This window comes from Nomascus leucogenys, chromosome 17 (genome assembly GCF_006542625.1).
Source record: "Nomascus leucogenys isolate Asia chromosome 17, Asia_NLE_v1, whole genome shotgun sequence".
In the NCBI taxonomy this organism is placed as follows: Eukaryota; Metazoa; Chordata; class Mammalia; order Primates; family Hylobatidae; genus Nomascus; species Nomascus leucogenys.
The window spans coordinates 15485530-15512733 of record NC_044397.1 but is presented as its reverse complement, the minus strand read 5'-3'; the positions used below and the strand labels follow the sequence as shown (position 1 = coordinate 15512733).

At 33.4% G+C, this 27204-nt stretch overlaps 1 protein-coding gene across 1 annotated transcript; it reads left to right on the top strand.

Moving 5' to 3' along the window:
* The first annotated feature begins 2382 nt into the window (after positions 1–2382).
* On the top strand, positions 2383–20854 carry GCA (grancalcin). The gene is made up of 8 exons (XM_012496525.2): positions 2383–2585; positions 5858–6025; positions 11788–11857; positions 15875–15918; positions 16195–16342; positions 18493–18606; positions 18933–18991; positions 19650–20854. The coding sequence occupies exons 1-8, from the start codon at positions 2559–2561 to the stop codon at positions 19674–19676; spliced, it is 657 nt and encodes a 218-aa protein (XP_012351979.2). The 5' UTR covers positions 2383–2558; the 3' UTR covers positions 19677–20854.
* The last annotated feature ends 6350 nt before the right edge of the window (positions 20855–27204 follow it).

Here is a 27204-nt window from a genome sequence, read left to right as displayed (position 1 = left end):
TTTTTTCTTTTATGGTGTAGATAATTTTATTATATTCTGAAATACAGCACTATAGTTGGGGATGGAGAGAAAAGGGGACGTACAATGTTTAAGAAACCACATTCTGCAGCAAAGCTCTCAGATTTGCTAGTCACTATGCAACTGCAGTGGTGGGTAGTGAAATACAATTCTCCACCTTACTTTTCACATTTGTAAAATGGGAATAATAACATATACCTGATGGAGTTGTTTTGAGAAATAACACTTCACAACACACAATGCCTGGTACATCATATTCAATCTAGAAGTATTTTTATAAAATAAAGAAGGATTTTATTAAAAATATTTTAAAAGCAAATTTTTAAAATATACATGACATTTTCATAAAATGCTATTGTTCATACAGTATTAACTTGACTCGTCGAGGCAAATTAACATTACCATTATTAAAAAAAACTCTATGGCCTTATTTGAATTTTTATACTAGAATATTTATAATTTGAAACCTAGTTTTAGGGAGAGAGATGCTGTGTTGTTCAAAGTCCTCCTCTGCATCTTCATGGTAGGAAATTTCTTTGGTAGCCCTTTCTCTAAGTTAAGAGATATAGTGGCAGGAACTATGAAGGATATGATATTTTTCCCTAGTTATAAGCAAACAAGTAGAGTGCCACAATTTCATAGAAGTTGGCGGATTGTGTGAGATTCCTGAGTCAGAGACAAAGAACTTTATTACTCAAAGCACAACAGGCAGCATGAGCTTCATACTTCCATAGATTCCCCTCGTTCTGAAGTCCCACAGGGCGAAGAGGAGCTGCCAGATGGGTGCTGCACGTGCACTGCGTTTGTTATCCAACTGGAAGAACTCCAAGCTTAGTAAAGTCCTAAGAAGGCTGCTAGCAAACGTACCCAAACTTTGCCCTGGCAGGAAATACTATCTTTGCAATTAAATGTGCAGAAAAGCAAGAAACCCATGGGGACTTAACTCCCAACTACACAAATGCAGTTGCATCGATAAGGCTATTTTGATGAAAACAAGATGCACAAAAATTTTGACCATAGAATCAGACTAACATTGTAGTCTGATTGTAACACTCAATCCTTTCTAAGCATTTCTTTGAATATGTAGTTAATCCACTGGAATAAAATTTTGCAATGGTTTGTTCTTTCTAAAGCTTTATCATTTGATACCTTCATAAGCCATGCATTTTTCCCTCTTGCCACGTAGGTTTTACCCTTCCCCTCTATTTATGCCAATAATTTAACCTTAGTGGCTTAAGTATTTCTTACAGCATTGAAGGAACTTAACAGACACTTTCCCAAGAGTAGCTTCGACATCAGCAATCTTCCTTTCCCTCTGCCGTTTCCTCTGAGAATTGTTTCACAAGGTCCAACATCCTCTTCTGTAGCATAGCTGAACAACAGATACTCAGCTCTGCAAGGCTGATTTCTTTTGTGAATAGTTAACATTTTTTTGATAGCCTTATTTTTAAGAAACATGTTAGCCCTTCTCTTGTTCTTCAGAGATAACTCAAAATAATATCATTTGTTTTTTTTTATTTGTTCATAAGCCAAAGCTACAGCTGCCCTGTCCTTTTAAAGTCAGAGCTACAAAATTCATTTGAGTTCCAGAGATAAATCAGACTTGTCCATTGCTATTACTTAATAAGCCAAAGTAATTGAACATTTAACAAGAGTTTGCCCAAAGGCTGAGTCAGATTATATACAGGACACCATCTATATTGTCAGTGTATAAACAGCAAGTAAGTTTTTAGTATATGTTTATGTCCTGTGCAATATCTGGGACATACTTACACTAAAAAGAATTTATTTGGAAATCATCTTCAACTAGATATCCTGTTTATTTGCCATATGTCACAATTCAGGTCACCATTTATCTACCAACCAGAATCAATAACCTGTTCGTCCAATGTGGCCTCAAGTGGGTTTTGGCGCAGAAGCGCTCCTCTTGGACCACAGGTGTGGTCCTGGTTGCAAAGTTTTGATGTGACATCAACACTATACAAAAGTAAATGTAACTGCAAATTTTGAAATTCACAGATGGGTCTTTGAAGTCCAGCTCAAAAGCGTGGAGGACTGGTTAAAATAAGTCACAGACTTGCCGGTTTGGGGTTTCTAGAAAGAAAACTAACTTGAAGAGTTGAAGGCTTGTAGAAGACCTTTCCACAAAGGGTGGGAAGTTGCAGCAGAAAAGGCTTCTTCGGGATTTAGAAGGAGAGCGCGCGAGAAACTGAGGGAGCCAGTAAGAGCCGAGCAGGGACTGGTGGGTTCCCGATGGGGTGTAGCCAATCACGGCAGAGATGGGTGGGGCTAGGCTGCGGGAAGGGGCGGACTGCCGCAGAGTTGGCGCCAAAGTGTGGAACTCAGCCAATCGGAACCGTGCAGGGCGGGGCTGGACTGCGGAAGGGGGCGGGTTCGGAGGAGTGAACTGTGCGGGTAGTGCGCCTTTCAGCCTCACCTGCAGCTGCGCTCACCTGCAGCTGCGCCCCCCTGCACCTGCGCCTGTGCTTTTCTCCCAGCACTGCGGACGCGACTCGAGGTTGACGCTTGCTCCGCTCGTCATGGCCTACCCGGGATACGGAGGAGGGGTGAGTCCCAGCCGCTTGGCCGTGTCCCTCTCCCTCGCGCGGTGTGGCTCCCCGGGGGCGGTGCCAGCGTGCCGGGTCCGCCCTTGGCTCCTGCTCCCTGCGTCCGCGCCTGGTACTCGGCGGCGCCGGACTCCAGGGCTGTTGGGAGCCAGGGCCTGGGAGAGCATTGATCCTGGGCTGACTTGGAGCCGCAGGTGTTCTGGTCTCGTTGAGGACCCTTGAGGAGCGTCCTGGTGGAGCCGAGGGAGTAATGTGTGTTTGGAAATTTGTTTCCTGGAATGAAGGAACAAGCCACCCTCTTCTTGTTCCAGTAATCTTTTGTGGTACATCACTCCCCCGCCCCCCACTCAGTGTTGCTAGGGATCCTCTTTCTGAATTTCCTGACCACTTCTTGTTCTTTAAGTTCCTTATGAATAAATTAAGGTGTACGGTAAATAACTCCTAATCTTTACTGTTATACGAAGGGCAACCTGTTCTAGACTCCCCCCTCGCCCCCAGGCGGGGGGAGGTTACTCTTTCTTATAATTTTATCCTACATCACCTTTGGGAGTTGCAAGTTATAATTGTAGAGTCCTGGTGGCTAGCCTCTTCTTTTCAGAAAGGAACCCAAACCTTTAGTATCGATGTCAGTGATCTACAAAGTGGGTTGAGCACGCTGTGTTAAGAGAGTTAACAGTAGTTTGATCCATTGCGGTGTGGGTAGAATATAATATATTTTCTATTTGTTTTTTACCTAAAAAGAGAAATTGTGTTTCACTGATTTTAACATAGGACTTGACTTTGGGCTATGGTTGTGGTCTTCAAAGGAGTTACTCCTACCCCTGGGAGTTCATGGTGGTGGTGGTTGTTGTTGTTTTTTTTGTTGTTTTAGGATATGAATTTCCAGGTCCTCAACTTCCACACATACTTGTTCCTAAAATTGATTTGCTTTCCTTAAGACTTGCCTCATTCCCTCTGGCACCTTCCACTTTGTAATGCCTACGCCTCCTCAGTCCTTAAATTTAGGAAGGAAGTTTAAAGTCCCTAAGGAAAGTAAAGCCCCTTCAAAGATTAGTCAAGATAGCATAAACCTGTGGGTCTTTAAAAACGTCCCTAGCATATACGTATTTTCATTTGGTTGAAGCTGTTAGAAATGTGTATATTTACTCCTCTTGGTATGCTCTGAATTCATATATGTATGGCAGAGTGAGGTGGCAAAAGTAATACATTTTCATTCAAATAATTTGGTGCTTCCTTACCCACTTTTGTCAGAGTGCTTGAATTTGATGGAGAGTTCCATGACACAATAAAGAGAACGTCTGTATGTGTTTTGAATATTTAAATACCCTTTTCCATGAATTTAAAATAAACATCTCTTTTCAGCTGTTCTCATGCCCATTATTAATCACCGGAAAGAGAAGTACCCTCAATAGCTGAAGCAATATAGATTAGAGGCACTGATTTTAAAAAATGTAATTGAAATATTTTAAGATACATTGGATAAAATTTTGGGATAAAACTTACATGATTTCTTTACTAGGAGAATATTAATAAGATAGTTGAGACTTTATAAATCATGTTAAATAAAGGAAACTCATACCTTATTAATGTTTCTTATATTCTTTTAATAAAATATAAAATGTCAGCTACTAGACCTAATTGTTTTGATAGTATGCTTTAATTAAGTGCATGATTTATCTCTGTAGGAGATGCATTTCCAATACTATTTTACTTTCTTAAGTATTGTTTATAAAAATTGTATTATTTTCTTTTTTTTACTAACTGTATACGAATAAAAATTATAACTCAATGTAAAGGACTTTTTTTTCTTTTCTTTGTTTCTCATTTTGGTCACAGGAAATCAAACAATCTAAAACTTTGTTACATGTTTTTATTTCTACATGTTGTATTATACAAGCTTCAGTGTTTTCAATAATAAAAATACATTTTAAGCACAGAAAACTTAAACAGATTAGATTTTCACACAAGAAATAACATACAAAATGAATTCAAAGATGAAGAATCTGTCTTTAGGAATAACTTTTAATCTGTTTTCTCTGCCCAATTTGCAGCATTAACTTTCCCCAATCCCGTAGTTTGAGAACCTGGTGGTCAGATTAATGATGGTTACCAATTCTTTACCATTCCCTTTATCGAAAGGCACAGACTATTTCTCCACTTTCTTCAATCTGGGTTGGGCCTGTTTCACCTTCATCTGGTAGAATACAGTAGAAAAGGCACCATGGCAGTTCCAGACTTAATATTTTAAGAGGACTGGCAGCTTCTCTTTCTCTCTCTTAGAAGCTGACTGCCATGCTATGAAGAAGTGGAAGAGCCATATGAAAGGGCCCATGTGGAGGAGAACTGGGGCCCCTGGCCGACAATGTTCATCCCTAAACACGGTTTACATAAATTCGTATTTCAAGTTGTCCTCTTGATAGTTTCAAATGAGTCAAAATTGATCATTATTATTATTACTACATAATGTCAGTAAGGAAAGGCTTAGACAATATTTTCATGTCCAAGCCTTTCATGTTGCTTTGCATGTTTCTGAATTTTTACTATTGCCATTTTGTGATGGCTTTAATTAAAACTAGATCACATAATCTGTAACATCAGAGAATCCCACATATATAAACTGTGATAAGTCACAATAGGCTGAAAAGAAACAAGTGAGAGGCCAGCATACAGAACTCTTATCTCATCCCTCAGGATACTACCAGAACCACAGCAGTTTCTTTAAACGTTTTGCTTCCTGCCCCTTAAAAGATTTTTGAAAAACTATATACCATTTCCCCATATTTTATATTGACATATAAAGTTTTTAAGTTTAAATAGTTGTAAAGAATATAATACCCAACATATTGTAAATGTTGACACTTAATAAAGTTTCATTGTATTTACACACATATTCTAAGTATGTGTCTTGGGGTTTACTTCTTAGTTTTACTTTAGGTAAAATCTTGCATTGTTTTACTCCTTGTTTACTTCAGTGATGTTGGTAAACATTTTTTAAAATTGTACATGTTCCTCTGTTAGATTAAGTTCTTAGAGGCTAGTAACTTTCTTTTTTCTTTTACACTTCTTTTAATGCTGGGTAATATATGTTGATGAATTGTGTCTTAATGTAGGACATCTAACATTTTGTAGTTAAAAGTTTTTGTGATAGGATTGTAAGCTTTTGGTAACTGTGTTTACTTTTTGATGGACTTCTAATAATTTCTTTTAATCCAACTTTTATAGATAATAGGTAGTATTTATATTACTAACCTTCTCCCCTTTCACAATTATAGTTTGGAGATTTTAGCATTCAGGTGCCAGGAATGCAGATGGGACAGCCAGTGCCAGAAACAGGCCCAGCTATACTCCTCGATGGATACTCTGGGTACCCAGCATATTCAGACACTTATTCTTCAGCTGGTGACTCCGTGTATACTTACTTCAATGCTATTGCTGGACAGGTGAGATGCTAAATTTATTGCATAAATAGGTCTTTAAACATTATTGCCTAAGAGAAATGTCAGCTATTTAGAGTATCATTTAAAATGTATATGAAATTTATATTTTATATGTATCGAGACTAATTTTTTTCCTGAGATCAGAGATCAGCATAGTCATAATTATTTCATTTTAAAAGTCTGTTGATGTGATTCTTGATACATTGTTCATTTGACTAAAAGAGGAAACATTGTTTTTCATAGTGGGGAAATCTGATTCTTTCTTACCTAGTATGCTTGCCTTACTGAAATTCTTCTACAAGGGGCTCCTCTTACTAGTCACTAAACACCCCATCAAAACTTAGATATATCTTCTTATGAGTTATCATTTTTCTATCACTTAAATCTTTTTATTTCTTTCACTCTGTTTGACATTTAGGAGCATCATACTCTCCCTGAGTGATCGATAACACAAAGCCAAGCCTGCACATTCTTTTATAGCATGCAAAAATGAGTATTGGAAATTTTAGGCAAGTAGGAAGTATTTTTAAAAATTATAAGGAACAATATTTCTAACTTGGGCCTCACTCCCATTTTTTTAAAAAAATCTCAGTTAAAACCTAAGTATGTCAAACAATATGATTGGAAATCACTTCAGAGTCTCATAAATTTATTCAAGTTGAGAAATTACATTTTTTTCACAGGTGAAGTTATGTCATTTATAGTAATTTTGATTTTATATGGCTGGTAAATTTTCCAGATTATCAAAATAATCATGTTGGGATTTATTAATTAAAAATTAAAGGAAATAGTATGTTATGATGTGGTATGGTTTTAGGATGTTATTTGTTTCCAGTAAATTTGAGTGATTATTTAAAGGACTGACTTTATTATGACCAATAGCGAAGTGTGAAACTGCCAGTTCAAGTACATGAATTCTGTGGGTGAGTTGTTACTGATGATATGTGAATACTGTGGTCAAGGGAAGCTTTTCTTTTACTCCTACATAACTGTAACACTATACCACAGTTTATTCTTTTCTAAGTGATTTTATATATATTTTTCACGTGAAATTTCAAGGAAAATTAAGCAAATAGGATATGTATTATACCCCTTTGTATCAGTTATTAGTTGTATTTGACAGAAGCATTGAGTAAATATTCAAGATCGGAAGGAATACAATATTATAAGATGCCATTGTCTTCCAAATAATTGCTAAATAATACAATATTATTTGAGTCAAATTCCTAAAGGTTTCTTTTTCTTTTTTCTTTTTGGCACTTGCTGCAATGATTCTAAAGTCTGTCTTGCATACTAAGTTGTTGAGAATAAATATTAAATTATAATATATCATATAAATATATTATTAATAATTGTGATAGTGTGGTCCTAATGTAAAAACAAACATATAATACTGAAGAGCCCAGAAGCTTACCTGTGAATTCATTATATGGTAGAGGTAGCATTTCGTATCAGTGGGGAAAGAATGATTCCTGAATTAACTATCCTGAAATAATTAACAATTTATCTAAAAGTAAATGTAAATCTTCAGCCTGTACCATATAGTAGCGTGAATTCCAGATACATTAAAGGATTGAAAAGAAGGTGTGTTTGTGTTTATCTCCCATTGTTGAAATAAATGAGCTTGTCTTTTTTTTTTTTTTTTTTTTTTTGCTGCTTTAGTACGTATTGCAGCACCTGCTATATTTGTGTTTTTGTCTACAAAACTTACTAGAAGAGTGATGAACTAAGATAGTTGTGTGTGTTAATGAAACATTTGGGAACATCTTTTTAAGATGTGTGGTTTTTTTTCTTGATATGTTTCATTTACTTGTTTAACAATTTGGGGGGAATGTTGAAAGCTCTTCTGTGGTTATGGAATACAGTGGATTGGTGCATGGAGACTGGGGGCCAGAGAGGATTTGGAAAAAGAGTTCTACATGAAAATCATCTTGAGGGAGTTGGGGCAATGTATCAAAGAGGAGATTTGTAAATTGTGGATGGTTCTGGGACAGTCTCGATGATAAAACAGATTAGGAAAAGGTAAAGAAACTGGCAGAATGGATGTTCCAATACCAGACTAATGGGCAGAAACAGAAATTCACTCTTGAGTCTTAGCTGTAGTCCATACCTCTTTTCTTTTATAATGGTCAAGAAAGATTTATTGATGTAGGTAGAATTTTATAGAACTTTAATAACATTTTATTCATTCCCTTGAGTGTTCACTAGGTCTAATATGCTTTTCTAGGAATAGACAATATACACCGAATTAATATACGTGGCAGACATTCTGTTTTGGCTACCCCAATTTCATTTACAACCCCCTTTTACCTTTTATTATGTAGTAGAGGCTGGGGAACTATAATAATCACCATCCCAGATACCTTTGTAGCTACTAAAGGCAGCCATGTGCTGTAGGACTGACCATTGACATGTCAGTGCAGTATCTTTGGAAAATCTTTCTACCCCAAATGAAAAAAGCCTTACTGGGAGCAAGGCTTGGCTGTGGCTGTTTTTGCCCCTTCATTCTTCCTGCCTGGAAAGGGGACTTGAGGTATGGAGGTGCAGCAGCCATCTTGTGACCCTGAGACAACAGGCTTGAGATAAAGACCTATAGACAGGGAATGTGGAAAAATGTAGAGATTGATGACATGTCTAAGTTGCCATACAGCCCTGTTCTGCCCAGCCTCAGACCTGTAGTATGAAACAATAAACCCCTATTGGTTTAAGCATCTTCAAAAATATTTTCTGCTGTTTGCAGCTAAATGGTACCCTAACTGTTCTACTCATTATACCATTGCCATTTTAAAGGATTATACTGGGAATAAGTAGTATTATACTGAGAATAATTCTGTTATCTCTGTTTGACTATATAATACATTCATCATATAAAATTACAACTTAAAGTATATGAACTGGACATGTATTTGGAAACTTTTTTTGACTTCTGAACTATTTCAGCATTTTGTCGGCAATAAATTTGGTATGTTTGAACTATTTGATACTTTCCTTAAATCTCCCAGTCCTGTGCTTTTGAATAAATAAACTCCATAAAGACAAGGTTCTGGTCATATTTTCCCTACTTGACAGATAGATATTAGGAATATATAAACATTTGTTAAATGTTTTGAATGGATGAATTAACTATCCCATTTTCAACTTTTAGTCTAAATATTTAGACTGTGTTTTTTCATATGTTGAGTTCTACCTAGCTTTGAGAGATCAGGTGCAACATCTGACTTAGGTATACTGCTCCTGGAACCTAACTACTGAACTGACATCTGCAGCCACATCCTTTTTTGATGGGCCTCATAATTAATAATGCTCTATGAAAAACACCTGATTAAAGGTTTCTGCAGTGTTCTTATTTATAGGATGAAGTATTGTAAACAGTAAGGATTAAATCATCAATTAATTTGGGGAAATTCTGGTTTCTGTCTTCACACATACACACACGTGCATCACTGTAATTAATACCAACAACTTTAACTTTTGTATGCAAACTGCTTCTACTTTCCCACACAGCAACTGTGATGTGGGCATGACACAGGTACCTTTGTATTATAGATAAGTAAGTGGAGACTCAAATTGAGTAACTGAACAAATAGGACTTGAAGTTGGATATTATTTTAAAATCTGCTGCCTAACCAAGGGCAATTGATTTTTAATTCTCTACCTGATGCCCTTGTAATTTAATTAGGACATTCAGCTTTCTACCACTAATGCTACCTAATTCAGTTAAGGGTTTATACAGTTAGCCTAATTATCAGCTCCAACTATAGGTAAAGAAATCCAAAAGTATCACTTGGATTTTATCCATGTAGTTTAGGAAGACATTGCTTATTTGTGAGTTAGTCATTAAGACAACATATTTTCATAACATCTCTGAAGTGATATACTAGCAGAATGCTTTCTGATGGCAATGAATAACTTCCAGCAAAGCTGTTATGGTTGTTTCTCTGACTTCAAAAATTCTGTGAAGAGCACGTGTAAAGCAGAGTTCCATTCATTGTACAGATTTTTAAATGTAATCCACATTTGAGTGAGAAATACCAATATTTTTAACATTTTGAAGTGTAAATGAACATGGTCACAAACAGTCAGAAATGCCAGCAGTTTAGTGAAGAACCAGAGGTAGTTGTCTTAATTCTACCAAACAACTAACCTTCTTTGTACTAGATACTCTGCTACAGCTGGGAATACAAAGATGAAGGAAACTCAGACACTGACTCAGAAGATCTCTATGTAGCCAGGGAGATACAGACATGTAGAAAATGATAAGAATGTAGGGAAAGATGTGCTAGAGGTGAACAGGTGAAGATGATTGCAACACCAAGAGTTTGTACTTGTTCTGTTTGCTGAGAACAGCACTGCCCAAAGTAAATATAAGATGAGCTACAAATGCAAAGCGCATAAATAGTTTTAATGTCTCACAGCATTATTTCAAAAAGTAAAAAGAAATAAGTGAAATTAATTTTAATGCTTTATTTAACCCATTATATAAAAATCCTAACATTTCAACATTTAATAAACATAAAAATTATCAATTATATTTTACATTTTTTTTTTACTAAATATATGAAATCTAGTGTGTCTTTTATACACACAGAACATTGTAATTCAGACTAGCCACACTTCAAGTGCTCAATGGAACATATGGCTAATGGCTGCTGTATAGAACAGCAGGAGCATAGAACACTCTTCCTTCAGGTATCTGCATAGCTTGCTCCTGTGCCAAAAAGGCCTTCTGCCATCTTTTAATTTGAGGAAAAATTTTCTAACCTGTTCTCTCATCTAAAAATATGGCTAATTTTTAAAGGTATAAGTTTCTAACTACAGAATTTCAAATTTAGTAAGCAAGATTCCCAGAAAATACGTGTGACAGAGAAAGGAGCACTTAGATACTCTTGACTAGGTAATGCCATACGTATGGTCCATTGAGAAGAATGCTGCTTAATATTTTGTAATTTCTATTAGAACAACTGCAGTTTTGTAAGGTGTTCTTTTGCCAAAAATCCATTAGAATATGAGTGTTGATAATATTTCTTAGAAGTAGTTTAGAAAAGTTTTTTGTTTTGTTGTTTCTTGGATCTCTTATGAAGAGTAGGTTTTAAATTTGCCTCCTTGATCCTTCATCATAGCTGACGTTTTGCATTTGTGCCAATGTATTCCAAAGGAATTACTTATTTTTGTTGAAAACAGGATGAGGTACTGAATCATAATGAGAATACTCAACCTATTTAATTTCCATTGTGATTTCTTGTTTGCATTTTAAAACTATTTTCTGTAATAAGTTCAGGCAAGACATGTTTGGGCAGTAATCAGAAGAATAGCAGCAAGATACAGGGGGACTCTAGAATTTTGCTAGGGGTAATGGTGGGGGAAAATATATTTTCCCCTTCCAGTTAAAGCTTCAGTATTACTTATAAATAATTTCCTCCCAAAACAGCATGAGTGGGGATGTTTTCGAGACTTTTCTGAACACATTTTAGGCATTTTTCTAACTGTTTAAAATAGAAGTACAATGACTCTTACGAGATTATTTTGAACCATTATAGAACAGGGTAATTGTGCTATACTTTAGAAGTAGAAGAAATTATTTCTGTTGTATGGTATTTTGTAATATGCCTTTATTGTCAGTAATTATCTCTAGAATTTTGTAGTTAATTATAGAGTAATGTTTCAAAGAATGCATATGTCTTGATTGGCCTAGAACAGTCAATTAACATTTTAATAGGCTTTTACACAACTGCACATTAAATTAGGTCATAATTATTTTTAAACAGGGTGGTGAAGTGGATGCTGAAGAACTTCAGAGATGTTTGACACAGTCTGGAATTAGTGGAACTTACTCTCGTGAGATCTTTTTTCCCCTTTTGTTGAAATTGTAATAGGAAATTTATTTTCTTACTTTTTTGTGCCTGTAATTAAAATGCTTAAAAAATTATCACAGTTATACATGCACATAGTTTAAGGAGTCAGATAACTGTAAAACTCGTTATAAAAATAACTGTTCATTGTGCATTCCTGTCTCCTCAACATTAACTGTTGCTTAACTGCTCATAGAGACTTCTTTTAACTTTTAAAAATCTGATTCTTTTGAAATTTGCTTCCAGATTTCAAGATAGAATATTTTTCACAATTGATTTTTGGATTTTATGATTATCTATTGATATCCTGCTATGGAAGATGAGGATTTCACTTTATTTTAACCTTAAACTCTCCCCTGTCTCTGCACTCCACAGAGGGACATTTCCCATCCTCCTGTCCTTCCAATGTAGTTATAATATATAATAATTTTTGTTAGGTATGTTAGTCTTTACCTTATTTTTACTATCTGAATGCTGCTTATAGCTGTATCTTATGATAATGCATGATTACTTTTCCTTTTTTTATAATGTTTTGCTTTTCTTGAAATCAGTAGTTGTCAGGTATTATCCTAGAATTCTAGGATATGCTGTTTTTTATGTGTAGCTGTCATACTGGGATTCTTTCACCATCATTCTGGAGCTGGTTAGATCTCCTTTTTACTCCATGTCTTCTTGTCCTCTTTTAAAAAATTCGTTATCTTATTTTAGTAAAATGTATAGTTAAGTAGCTTCTTAATAAAAAAAAAAAAAAAATACGGCCAGGTGCAGTGGCTCCTGCCTGCAATCCCAGCACTTTGGGAGGCTGAGGTGGGCGAATCATGAGGTTAAGTTATCGAGATCAGCCTGGCCACCATGGTGAAACCCCGTCTCTACTAAAAATACAAAAATTAGCTGGGCGTGGTGGCACGCACCTGTAGTCCCAGCTACTGGGGAGACTGAGGCAGGAGAATTACTTGAACCTGGGAGGCGGAGGTTCCAGTGAGCTGAGATTGGGCCACTGCACTCCAGCCTGGTGACAGAGTGAGACATCGTCTCAAAAACAAACAAAAGAATACATAGGAGATAAATTTTTGAGAGCTTATGTATCTAAAAATGCTTTCATTCTACCTTCAGAATTGATTGGCCAGGTATAGAATTCTAGGTTACAAATGATTCTTATGTAGAATTTTAAAGGTATTGCTCCATTGTTTCTAGCGTCCCTTGTTGCTTTATCTTTCTCTTTCCTGCCTGGATGTGATGTGATTTGTTATTCCTCTCTGGAAACTTGTGAGATCTTTGTCTTTAGTATTCTGTGATTTGATGGTAAAGTGCCTAGTTGTGTTTTGTGGGGAACTCAGATGGTATTCTCAGCCTGGAAACTCCTTTGCTTTAGATGTAGGACATTTTCTTCAATGATATTTTCTGTTTCTTGGAATGCTTTTTGTTTTCACTGGGTTTTCTACTTTTATCATCTTTTCCCTCCTATCACTTTTTTTTCTGAACTTTTTGGGAATTTTCCTCAACTTTATTTCCTAAACCTTCTATTGAGTCTTTCATTTCTGCTTTTCATTAAAATCCAAGAGCTTCTGTTCTATTTTCATGAAAGTGATATTGTCCCTTATCTCTCTGAGACTATTAATATATTTTTAAAGTTTTTTCTTCCTATATAACCTTTGTTTTTTCCAGATTGTTTTTTCTCCTCATTTTGTTTGTTTTGGTTGTCTTTCATGTTAGATGCTTTTCTCAGTTATCTGATGATACTGCCTTGCTCATATTTTAACTAAAATACTGATTAGAAGCCCTGAGATCGTGGTTAGGCATTGATTGTGGGCTTCAGTGTATGGTGGTTTGGCTGGGCAGTTTTGTCTTGGAACTCAGGGTGTCAGTATCTTTAGGGATTCCCTTTTGGTCTGGGTTTTCAGTTGACCTTCTGCCTGGAAAGGAGAGGTGGACTCAGAAGGGTTCTCAAATCTTTTGTAAATTGTCCTTTAATTGCCTTGCTTTTAGAAGATAGCCCTGTCTCAGCTCTGGTATCTTGCATTTCAGAGACTTCTCCAGAGAATAAAATTCCAGACATCTGCTGGGTTGGAAGTAGGTGTAGCATCCTTCCAACTGAACTGAGGCAGGGAGGGGATATGAGGCTTAGAATGCTCCTTAGGTAGACATTCAGCCAATTCTTCTGTTTTTATCTCCACTTTCACACCCACTTTCAGAAGTACTGCCAATTCTTAGGCATTTGGGTTCTTCTCCAAGGGTTGCTTCTCAGCTTTTCTCATTACAAGTTCAGGAATCCATTTTCTCAGATCTAGGTTGGTTAACTCACATCCATCAACTCTTCAATTTGCAAAATTTTGTTCCTTTATTTCCTGTCTAATTCTCTTTTTCTCTAAAGTTTTATGCCTTAAATCAGTTTACTCTCCACTCTAATGGGCTATGGGAAGGAAGTGAAAAATCTGTCAACTTTCCTGAAAAGTCTGTCTCTCCACTCTTTGTCCTAAATATTTCTTTTTATACATACACATTCCTATTCTGAGATTGAAGATCTGCTTATTTGCTGATTCAGTTTTAGCGATCTATTATCATTAATTCGGATTCTCCCACTTTATGAATGTGTGCCAAGTTAATTGTAAAGCAAAATAGATATTATTTACTTGCCCAAAAGAGGAAATACCATTCCAGAAATTTCTCATGTAGTCCCCTCACTCTGATAGTTGTATAGCCTTAGCCTTGTAAACGTGGGGAACTACCTTTCTGGGTCCCAGTTTCTTCCTTTTTTAAAATTGGAACTATTATACGCTTAGGATGTTTATGTGAAATCATGTAACACACGCCACCTTACTCATACTAAGAACACATTGAGTATCTATTGAGTTGTCAATTTGAAAATACTACAACAATTCTAACATTGATACTATATTAAACATTTAAACAAAATCAGCAGTTTTAACTCTTGGAAAGTTTTATAATTTTTTCTTTAGTGGGTCTAAAATTTAGCTGAAATAATTTTCTGCTTTTATAAAATGTTAAAATGTTATGGATAAAATAAAATAATTTTGAAAATTTTTATTCATTCATATTAACGAACTGCTATTAAATACTTTGTAAGTTTAAACTGTACTAACATGATATTTTCTTTATCAGGACATGAAATTAGTGTTGAGATATGTCAGCATACAAGTTGAATGTAATTGGATTATAAAAATTAGAAAAGGATTAGAAAAATTGAATTTTATCAATAGTTCATCAGTTGTAGTTCTATAAATATGAAAGTGTTAATATTTCAAATCACCCCTGGTTTTAAGATAGCTTGTATTGATTTTTTCTTCCTTTTTTCTCCCCCCAACCCCCGAGAAAAACCAGTTGCTTCAATTCAGATGCTCATTTTTTCTTACTTGGTCTATTACAATAAACCACCAATGGACTTACGTATTTCCAATGTCACCTCACTTTATATTTTATTCATTGTAAACTAAGTTTCTAAAATGGAAATTTTAGAATTTCCCTTCTGCTTCTGAAAACACTTCAGTGGCTTTCATTGGCCCAAACTTTTTGGGGGTAGTATTCAAAAGTTTCATTATTTGGCCCTCATTTGCCTTTCTGATGTCATCATATGTCACTCTCTCCCATATACTTTAACTCAAGTTTTGTGATCTCTGAGTACATGTCAAACTTCTGCTTTAACTCCACTTGTCATTTGTGTTATGAAGACTGGAAGTCTTCCTTTTCCCCAGGCTTGGGTGAAGCCAAGTGCTTTACATACCTGGAATGTCTTTGTCACAGTAATTTTCAGTTAGTTTATAATTGCTTTTAATTACCTTAGTCCCCTCACTAGATGTGAGTACTTTGAAGGCAGTAATTTTTTTTAAACAATGGGTGCTTAACATTCAATACTAGCTTGTTGATTGTGGTGATTTTATATATTTTGGCAGTTTTTAAATGTTTTATTTTGAAACTAGAGATTGTCATAATTTTACATAGATAAAGTTGGGCATACTCTAATTTAAATATTGAATATGTTTTACAGCCTTCAGTTTGGAAACCTGCAGAATTATGATTGCCATGTTGGATGTATCCTTGAATAGAAATAGAAAATACTAGAATAAAGAGTAATTGCTTTCTGACTATCAAGCCAGTGGTTAGATTTCAGTGCCCATAGTAAACTAGTGAATTTAAAAATACTTTGTAAGATCCTGTTTAAATTCTAGGCCTTCTAGTTTTTATACAGAAATCTATTCATATGATGAGTTTGGCTAAGTCTACAGAAGCATACTCATGTTTTAGTCAATGATTTAGAGTCAGATAAACTCAGGTATCAGAATTTATTTTTGTTAATAAAACTATCAGAGAGATCACACAGGAAAAATGGGATTTAATGAATTCAAAGAGCTATGGGCAGCTCTTAATGCCTGGAAGGAAAACTTCATGACTGTTGATCAAGATGGAAGTGGCACAGTAGAACATCATGAGTTGCGTCAAGCCATTGATCTTATGGGTAAGAACATTAACATTCTGTAGAATCTATAAAGCTCATCTTTGTTCTTTGATTAGATGAACTTAATTGCGTCAGTTTACTAAGTAATAAAGGGATATATTTTTTCGCCAGCAAGTTCCTTTGTTTGTTTTCAGGATTGTAGGTAAATTCTGACCAAAGACCTCAACAAAACCATTTTATGATTTTTTTCAAAAGATGATCTTCCATACATGCATACATTCTGAATTTCTTCTGTTGTGTTTAAATTTATTTCTTTGTTAGTACTTACCACTTAGATTGTATTCTTTTATAACTTGTCAGGATCTCTAATTGGGAGCCAAAGCTTGCCTCCCTCAGTCACAAGTCTGTACAAAATAGCTTTTCAGCAGTAAAAACCATGTTTTTGTTTGTCTATTTTTTCTTAGATAGTACAGAACACATAGCAGGTGCCAAAATACATCAAGATGCAAAGGTTGCATTTTAGAGTAATTTAAAAGTATATAACTTTTTATTCTTATCATACCTCTGATAAGCTGATGTCCCTAGTGTACTTTCAAAATGGATAACATGCAATGGAGTTTAATTTGCTTAAAGTTAATGCAGTTTTAAGTAGCTTTATGAATTGTTCTTATGCTTGTGATTTACACTCTTTTTCTAAACAAAATATATTTCTATGAAAATTAATTTTTTGGAAGTTAAAATCTGAAACCAGTGGAAGTGGACTTATCTCAAATTGCAATTTAAATAAGTCAAATTAGTGATTTGTTTGGTTTTGTTTTATAAATAGACATTTTAATTTAGTAGTGGGGACAGTCCAGCCCATATAAACGTATATAGTTCAATTATAGATCCTTAATACCTAATGGATTAAACCTGGACCTTAATTCAGCCTAATGTTGGGAAATTAATATAATCTTTGGCAGAAAAGAAAACCTCCAGAGTTCCAGTTAGGCAATGGAATGCAAAAAGGGTATTCTGGATTACCCAAATTTAAGATCTTCATATATATTTTAAAATATTCAAATTATTTTGCTGAGAATACTATGGGAAAATCTAGGAATTTTATCAGTACCACATTTAGCTCATAACTCTCTAATATGAAGTTCAAAATATATTTACATATAATTACATTAGTTTGCATGTTTTACTGCTTCTTTCAATTTATACCTTTCCTGCATTACATTCTGTTGTAGCTACATGTATAATTTTCTCCTGTTGCATTTATTTTGGTTGGTTTCACCTTTGAATTGATTAGTGTCATTTGTTCAAGTCTACAAATCCAGTAATGTATGGGCAATAATACTGGGCTACCATTCTTCTTAGTAAAATGTATACATCTCATTAAATGCATAGGGCCATCTATAAGGGTACAGCAAGTAGAATATATTAATTTATGTTTTTATTCAATTTTATTCATTTTAAATTTTAGATTTTATTTTTTAAAATGGGAGCAATCAAACAATAATACATGTATAGAATTTAAAACTAATTTAAACATACTGGGAATGAATGATCAAAAACTTCTTTCTCATTGATATAAGTATAAAATCAAAAATTTTGGACATCATAGGACTACTAGAAAGAGGAACCAAGGAAATCAGTGAAATAGTGAGAAAGCTGTTATTATTATTACAGTGTATGAAGAAACACTAAGAATTCCAGGACAAAAAAGAATGTTTTTCTGTTTTTTTTTCCCCCGTAGAGTAATCATGTTGATCCTCAAATTTCCCTTAGTTATAAAAGATACTTTCAAGTAATATGTTCAGTGGGAAATATCATTTGAATAACAAAGATCATTAGTAATCTTTGCATTTATATTCTTTAAGAACTACACAGAGTTACATAATTGAAATATTGAAGCATTAAAACCCATGAAATTAGACATTATTTCAAAATAATAATATATGATAAATTCATAAGAAGAGAATTCTTTTCTTTTCCTTAGCTTTGACTTTATTACAAAGTTAGAATTGTGATATTTATATACCAATTAACAGGATTAACAGTGAAGCCTTTGTCTGATCAATTTCAATATTAATGTGTTTTGTTTTTAATTATATTTTTGTAGAATGAATTTTGAAAGTTATTTTATGACTTCATTAATGAGAAAGCAATCTTGCAGTGTTCTTATGTTCTTTACATTTAGAAATTTTAATTTATCTCTTTTTTAGGTTATAGGTTGAATCCTAAAACATTAACTACTATTGTTAAACGTTATAGCAAGAATGGCAGAATTTTCTTTGATGATTATGTTGCTTGCTGTGTGAAGCTTCGAGCATTGACAGGTATTGACTATTTTAAAACTAGGTGTACAGTATTATGTAGCTATTTTTCTTGAATAATGTGTCTCATTTAATAATATGTGTTTTCCACCTTTATTCACTGTTAAATCTAATTAGTTTTAAGGCTTTAAATATTAAGGAATATAAATGATAAAAACTTGTTATATGTTATTTTTGGAAGTTTTTCTTCATATCTCTGTTGCCTGGGCTATTCAATCCCTTAAGATTTAATTGAGTATGAAATTATTCTTTTTTTGTACCTGGGGGCACTAAATATTTGAAACTATGTATTTTAAATTACAATAAAAATATAATTTTTTTGTTTAAAGATTTCTTTAGGAGAAGAGACCACTTGCAACAAGGGTCTGCGAATTTCGTATATGATGATGTGAGTATCCTGCTTTTGATATTTATACTGCATTCTAGATAGTTCTTAGTAAAAAAATTTAAGTGATCCCCAAGTACCAGTACTGGAAATAATATATTTTGTATGCCATATACTTTTCCATATTTTTCAGCTTAATGCAAATATAAGATTAATATTGGTATAGGTGCCAAACACTTTGACTTCATGTTAAATTGTAAATATACTTTTCAATTTTATGACAGGTTTTTTGAATTAAAAAAAATGATCTTTCAAATCACTTTTAAGGGCCAAAACCACCATTATTTTTAAAAAGGATAGTTTACTGTAGTGATATTTTTTCTCAGGGAGGGAAAAATTTTAATCCATGACAGATTATGAAGCTGTTCATTTCTCATTTCAAATGGTTACTATTAACCTGATATTCAAGGTTTTTTAAAATTCAAGGTATAAGACAGTTATATTTTACCTGTGCTTTAATGTTTCAGGGTTTTTGTTTTGTTTTTCTTATATTTACTGATGGAAGTTACGGGGTCAACATTACTGATATTTATTGGCTTGAATTATAAGCCTTGGAAACAAACTTTTCTCTCTTAAGAAAATGCTCTTTGGAATATAATTAGTCAAAAACAATTAAAAACCATTTTATTCTTAATAGATAATAATTTTACTTATGTATTAGTTTTTGCAGGGCACTATGGCAATTTGAATATTTAGAATTCTAAACCTGAAGAGACGCCGTGAATTCTTTTGCTTGGAAGAAGTGAACTGGACTACTTTAAAACTTTTAAGGGTTTTCTATGTTCTTCCTACCCGTTAAACCTCTTCCCTTTCTATATGTTTTTATTTTAGCAGATAGTTCAAAGCAATAAAAGGTTTTTTTTTAATTTGATGTATTACTGCTTTTGGAAAAGTTATTTTACAAATATGTGCATATTGTCATAAAATATTGTATGATTAATTGATTTAAATAATGCTTAGCCTTAATTTTTAATAATGTAAATTTAGAGGAATGTACTTTACAAGATAGATTGTATAAGAAGCCAAATGATGAAAGCCTAGAAAAAACTAATTTATACTTATCTGAAGGTTACAAATTAGACTTTTAAATTTTGTTTGTAGTTGGTGGTGTTTGAGGGTCGGCTAGAAATGAAAGCCTGGATTTTGTGCCATGTTTGTAATATAGTTTGTTCCTTGATCAAATAATCAGAGAAAAAAAGTTAAAGATCTTTGTCCATGAAGAAGAAAATTATCTCCCCAGTCATCCATCTCTGTAGTGAAATAAGACTACAGAAGGCATTATTTTTTCCTTTTTTATTTTTTGTAGTATATATTTTTCTTAAATATGTTTTATTGTCTTCTCTAAGCAAAAAGTACTTAATAAACATAGTATTTCTCTCTGCACCGTTTCATTAGTGAAGACATAGTTCACCTAAAATGGCATCCTGCTCTAAATCTAGACTTTTTGGAAATGGCGTATATTTTTGATGATATGTCAACATTCAAAATTGTCCTAATTAAATTGTTGTTTAAATGTAATGTCAACTCTTTATCAAGTTAAAAATAAACAAGTAATTAACCACTCTAATTGTTCAGAAATTATACATTTGACTTATTTGACAACCTTAACATTAGTGGTGGCTTTGCCATTAAAAACCCAGTAAGTATTTTGAGTGCATCTATATGTAATGTGGTGTTTTGAGCATAGTAGGCACCACAGCAACTTTTCTGTGTGGTACTAAAACTGCCAAAAATGCGAAGTAGGATCACCAGATCTTCAGTGTTTAATATCCCTGGTATAAGATGTTATAATTAATGTAATTTCTTTCTTGGCGAACACCTCATGTCTGTCTGAGTGAAGATTTAATAAACTACATATTTTTCTTATGCTTTAAATGCATATTTTCTAACCTAACAGTGAGTGACATAATTTTATGACTGCTGACCAAATTAATTTATAGATTTTATAAAATCCCATGTTTCTTAATGGATGGAGGATAGATGGCAAGATCTTGAACAAAACCTTTTATAAACTTACAGAATTTTAAATCAGCTTTCACTTTAAAAAATCCTGGAAAGGAAGTAATGCATAGTCACTTGACACTGATAATTTTATATAATTTGCTGTCAAGTTCACTTGGTCAGTTTTATAAAAATGTGTGAATAGGTAATACACATAATTTTGTTCTCTGGCTTTTTTATGGACATATATTTGATAATGTGAGAGGACATTAACTGAGCTGGTAAATTAAAGAAACGGAATTCTAATTAGAAGTGTTGTAGGAAAAAGCAAATGTAAAAATACTATTGTATCGTTCACATTGAATGGTGACGATGTGGCTCAGCAACCTGTAATCTTGACCTCCAGGTTATACAAGTGGTCGTTACTGAACTATTCTGCGGTCAATTATGATTATCTCTCTTACTTGGAGGCTCACAGTTGAGGTAAAACTTTTAAAATGACAAATGGTATTATTCATGTAAGTTTCTGCCAGATGACACTGTATTAGAACTGTTTAACACAATTCTCATTTAAAAATGTTCTTATGACTTTTGGTCATAGAAGGTCTATGAAGGAGCTTCCATGGCCAAACATATTTAGAAACTCTCACTTTCTAAAGCTTGATAAGGTATATTAGCGTCTGAAACCCCAAGGTTAATAAAATCAGTCATGTTTAATTTTATTTGACCCAGTTTTTTCCAAACTTTTTGACCACAGAACCCCTTTCTCTAGCAAAACCTAACATTCTATGCCGATCCAACTTAATTGCCAGGCAACTCTTCTGCACTTTACATTAAACAGACAAACTTATGTTAACAAAAACATTAGGCCTAGAGAATATTTTACCAGAATTTTTATACTGAAAGACAGTTCACTTTTTCGATGCCTTAAAAGCAACGGATATTTTTATGATGAACATGACTGTAATATTAATATAGTATAGTAGTTTGCACTAACTTACACCCCAGTTCTTTTACGAAGATGTAAATTATTGAATAATGTACACTCTTAATGTATAAGTGCTTTTATTTATACAGTAAACATGTTTCCATGTCATTTTGAGAATTTTTTTAATAAACATTCAAATAGCTTGCTGTAAAGTTTTGTATCATACAAAATCTGTTACATATATATATATATATATTATGAGATGCTTCAGTTCAAATAACAGTGCAGTAATTCATCTACATCTAAAAGACTGCCAAATGATTAAATGTCAGGTATTGCACTTCTGAGTGGCAGTTTACACATTTTAAATTACATCAAGGGTAAATCAATACTATGGAAATCTTAATTTGGTCCACTTTAAATGTAATTTCAAGGATTTCTCATTTGATCTATTTATGCATGCATCCAGAAAAAAGTAACAAAAAATGTAGTCAAGTTATATTTATTTCCAAAAAAGGCATTTACCCTAGAAGAAAGTAGAATCTGTTAATACAGTTTAAAGTCTGTGGAGTTAAAAAAATAACAAAAAATCAATTTGTGATTATTTCTTTAAGTAAAATATAAGACATTAAGTTTGTTTGTAATCTTATGGCATTACTAAACGGGACAAACAAAATAAATACTCTTTGTCGGAAATGTGCTCTTTGTCTTTTTACGTTTGACACTCTTAAATGATATGTTTTCTTCTGCTTTTCTAGTTTTCTGGGTAATTAATAGAAATAAATTTGTTAATATCTGGTGAATTAAATCTGATGAGTAAATTCCAAGACTTCTTTCAGGCAGGCATATTCTGTCCCATAAGCTTTAAAATGCAACCATGGGTGTTTTATTACTTTGAAACTTGTGTTAGAAGATACCAATTTTTTTGGTTGCAATTCAATCATTTACATAGTGAATTAAGCACATTTGAATAAATACATAATGCTAAAGTATCATCCAAGAATATGTCTAGAGTTTATACATAATACTAGATGATACAAATTAAAATATTTAGAACTGGTAAATATTTAGAAGTTATGAGTGCAGGCAGGATTTTAAATGAATACTGCCCAGGTAATTTGAAGTCTAGAATGAGGTCATCATATAGTACATATATTAAACTTTTCCTGTAATTTAGAATTCTGAGCAGAAAACTACTTTCCAGCAAAACACTGGGAAACTTAGGAAAAATTTGTCTGACTCACTATCAGCTCATTATTTGAATGCTGGGAAATCTGTGCTTTTAATCATTTCCTGCCATATCTCTTTCTACTTGTTTTTAAAAATATGTTTTTCTGGCATATAAAGAAAGAGTCTTATATACTTAGCATTCCTTTTATCCAAGTAGCTTGGTAATATGCAGCTTTGTGTATTATTTTGTGAGTATTCAGGACTCAAGTGTGCTTCTATGTATCTGAATAGCGAGTAGACATTGGCAACACTTCTACGTCACTATGATGTGCCATACAATAAGAGAATGAGGAAGCTGTTTCCCTATGTGCTAATTATGTTTTTTAGATGTGCCCCTTCTGTAACATCAGAGATGGTGGCAATTTGCAAAGCTTACAGGGAGTGAGAATTGGCCTAGATCATCATTTAATAGCAATATTCAGGAACACTTAGGAGTGATTAGGTCCTAATTCTGACATATTGTGAGAGGTACCCCAATGTTTTCCCTTAACCACAAAAATGTAAGTATGTACAGATACGTGCATACAGATATTTGCATTCTAGTTGACTGTATTATTGAATCAAATTTCATTTTGCTGTAATTATTGAATTTTCAAAGGATAACCTGAAGAGTGCTAGTATGACCATCCCAGAAACATACTTATTAAATATTCATTTTTTGAAAATAATAGGCCATTTTCAAATGATTTTAAGATTTTTCTGAACTTTTGGATGCATATTTAATTTCCCATAGCTATCTATTTGTGGTACTCTCAGATTTATATTATCGCAAGAGATAATTTATGGTAAGTTCTAAAATATTTAGCTTCTTCATATTTAGATTCTCATTTTCTGATCAGCCTTGATTGTAGATACTAATACAATTTTTTCTGCTATTTGTGTTTGGTTTTTCATTTGTCAAAGGGAAATGTTCTCTTGGTGTTCTAAACCTTTAAGATGAAGGTTGGGAAATCTAAGCCACTAAACAGACTCAATAGTCCTTAGCTTACATGCCACATTGTGGCCAACACATTTTATTTACAAGTTTTCTTGAAGGTAGTTTGATATTTTTTCCCCTTAAATAATAAGCAACAGGGGAAGGAATTAAGAAAGTATGAAACTTGGGCAAAAGAAAATCCCGATATTTTCATTCTTGGTTTAAAAAAAATGAAGCAAACATACGTTACAAAAAGTTATTTGCACGTGAGTTAAAGCCTGTTTATCCATCAGAAATTTTAAGTAAACAATAAATGTTTTAGTCAATCACTGTTGTGGTCTTAACGGGCAATAATAGGTGAAGTATTATGTTTCTTTAATTTTAGATTTAATGCTTTTTGCCACGCAATCTATCTTACTGGTGTCCTGATGGAACTCAGTAAAACTGTAGCACTGTTAACATGTGATTTCATGAAATAACATCAGCACCACCATGCCTATATCTAGTACTGTTCCTAGTAAAATGTTGGAAAAAGTTGGCTTCTCTAGTAAAAGTATGCTACTTAGCTAATGAGATTTACTTTCTTTTTCCCCAAAATAATTTCTTTTACAAATTATCGAATTTTTCATGTATAAATAGATCAGAAATTATATGCTTCATTCTTAAATTATGTATATATACTATATTTTCAATACAACTTGTACACTTCTTTTAGCTACCAAAAATTTGCAACCATTTTTTACATGAAATGTACATTTTTCTTATTTACAGTTATCTGTAGAAGCTTATTGCAAAACTAGTTGTGCAAGTAGATTACACTGTCAATACCACCTACCAATCTTTGAAGAAAATATTTACTAAAAAATAAACATTTCTGCACAGAATATTTCAAAAGCATTATGATTTCATGCTACATTATGTGCATAAAAACTAGGAAATAGTATGTGTTTTGGTAGATTGTTTCCTTTTGTTTAAAGCATTCCAAGGTACTTACTACTTAGCCAGATGTAAGTGAGCTGCTTTGTGTCAGATGACTGACATTTTCAAGTGATTACACACATTCTTTTTTGAAATGTATTATTCTTTAACTGGTAAACATTCTGGTGTAATACATTTTCCCATCAAAATTATAAAACGCAAATTTCAGCTAAAAAGCGTTAATGTGCCTTTGATTGAAATCACTGGGTAGCTAGGAGATAAAAACTAGGGATTCCTCAATATTTCTAATCTTATATAGCATTTGGAAGAAAGATGCCATATCATTTCAGTGCTATTATAAATATAGGGGCATTTGAGGAGACTACGTGGAGGAGTTAATTATAGGATTACTGATCCTTTAATTTTACCCCTAAATAAGAATGATGAAAATGTGGAATTTCTTATATATCCAAACAATGTATGTCAGTATAAATAATACAGTTTAAATGCTGACAGTTGTGATTACTTTCAATATAAAAACATTAAAATACACAAGAGGAAATACAAAGGATAGAGGTTAAACATAGTGCTTTAAAACCACAGGTATACCAAATTATTTTACATCTTTCAAAATATAAATTAATGGAAGTCACAGATGTAGTGACTATAATTTAGGGGATTCATCTAATCTTTGACATTAGCTTTTCAAGAGTAACTATGTTAATATTGCCACTTCTCATAATAAGTACTATTTTATTGGGAGTATTTCTTTGATCTTGCTATTCTCATTTAAAAGTTTGATCATGAATGGTACAGCAATGAAATTTGTCAATTGATCATATGGTTCCGTGTTCTTAACATCGCATTTCTATAGATGTTTTGATATATTCATAGTAATAACATGTTTTAAATAACTTGTTAGTCATCTCTCAATCTCCACTTACTAGTTTATATACATAAGCCTCACGGTAATTTCTTTTCATGCTTTTGCTTATTAATAATTCATGTCTTTCTGTTAATTTTCTATATTTGACCTTTAACTGAAGTGTGTTTGTACCACAAATGCATGTGATGAATTATTCTATTCTTGGGCACTGATCAATCACAACACCTAATACTTTACATTTAAAACACGATCCTTTTAGTTTGTAAAGTGATTTAACATCACATCATAAGTAGAACCACAAGAAAAAAACTTTGGGAACATTTGAGGAATGAGGGAGGGAGGGATGAGCTATTGCAAAGCTAGAAAACAATTGCAATGCAAATATGTAAGTTTATGAATGGTGGACAAAAGCAATATTTAACAAATATAAGGATGCTATCTATACTGGTGTTCTCCTGCTCTGAGCAAGTAGATCTTTGGGAGGCATGTGAAAATGACTTTATAAGTTTTTGTTATACAGTATGAATGTGCATGTTGGGTAAAGGAAAGAGCAACAGAAAGTGTTTTAGAAGACCTTAAGTAGTGCTACTGCACTACCACCATCTTCCACTATCTTTATGATGAAGCACAAGTCACACACAGATTTACTGTAATGAATAACGTGCTTTATGGTTTACACAGCATTTCTACTTATATATTTCAGAGGATCCTCAACACACCCCTTCAAGATATGTTAGATGCTACCACCATTTTTGTAATTTTGGATACTGGGGCTTACTCTGGGTTTGGCCCAAGAATAAATGGAGAAGGTAGAATTTGAATTCAGGTTTACCACATGGAGTCCCCTGCCATTTCCACCGTTCCGCACAAGAGCTTAGCCAGTTTAAGACTGTGTAACATATCTGTGCAATGAGAGAGTGGCCTAGGGGTCTGAAAACCATTGCAACTGTAAAATTACATTTTCTGTAAAAATGGAAAATTATATACTTTCAAAATTGTATTTTGTAAATGTATTTTCAGATATCCATCTAAGGACTATATCATAGATTTAAAGAAGGACTTCCACAGTGAGCCAGCCTTTATAGAATACATTCTAGTAGTACTGATCGACAGATTACTTTTACATACTTGGCATGTAACATCGATTCAGAGTAGATATGTTTATAATAAGGAGATTGATACTCTCACTATTATGGTAAATAGTATTACTTTAAAGCTGTAAACCTAATAGTGCAAAATACAATTAAGAGAGATAAAACAATAGCTACATGTAGGTTTTTCTGAATCAAAAAATTTCATCTTGGCAACAGCTATGTTGTTGGAGACAATGCACATTGTGCAAAATCTAACTCTTGGGAAGTTGTTCTCCTGATTGTTTTAATGCCGTGTTTCTGGAT

Bases quoted from the DNA above. Each gene is read 5' to 3' on its own strand.
- GCA (XM_012496525.2), top strand. From the start codon at position 2,559: ATGGCCTACCCGGGATACGGAGGAGGG. The intron at 2,586-5,857 runs GTGAGTCCCAGC...TCACAATTATAG, and splicing joins ACCCGGGATACGGAGGAGGG to TTTGGAGATTTTAGCATTCA. The intron at 16,343-18,492 runs GTAAGAACATTA...TCTCTTTTTTAG, and splicing joins TCAAGCCATTGATCTTATGG to GTTATAGGTTGAATCCTAAA.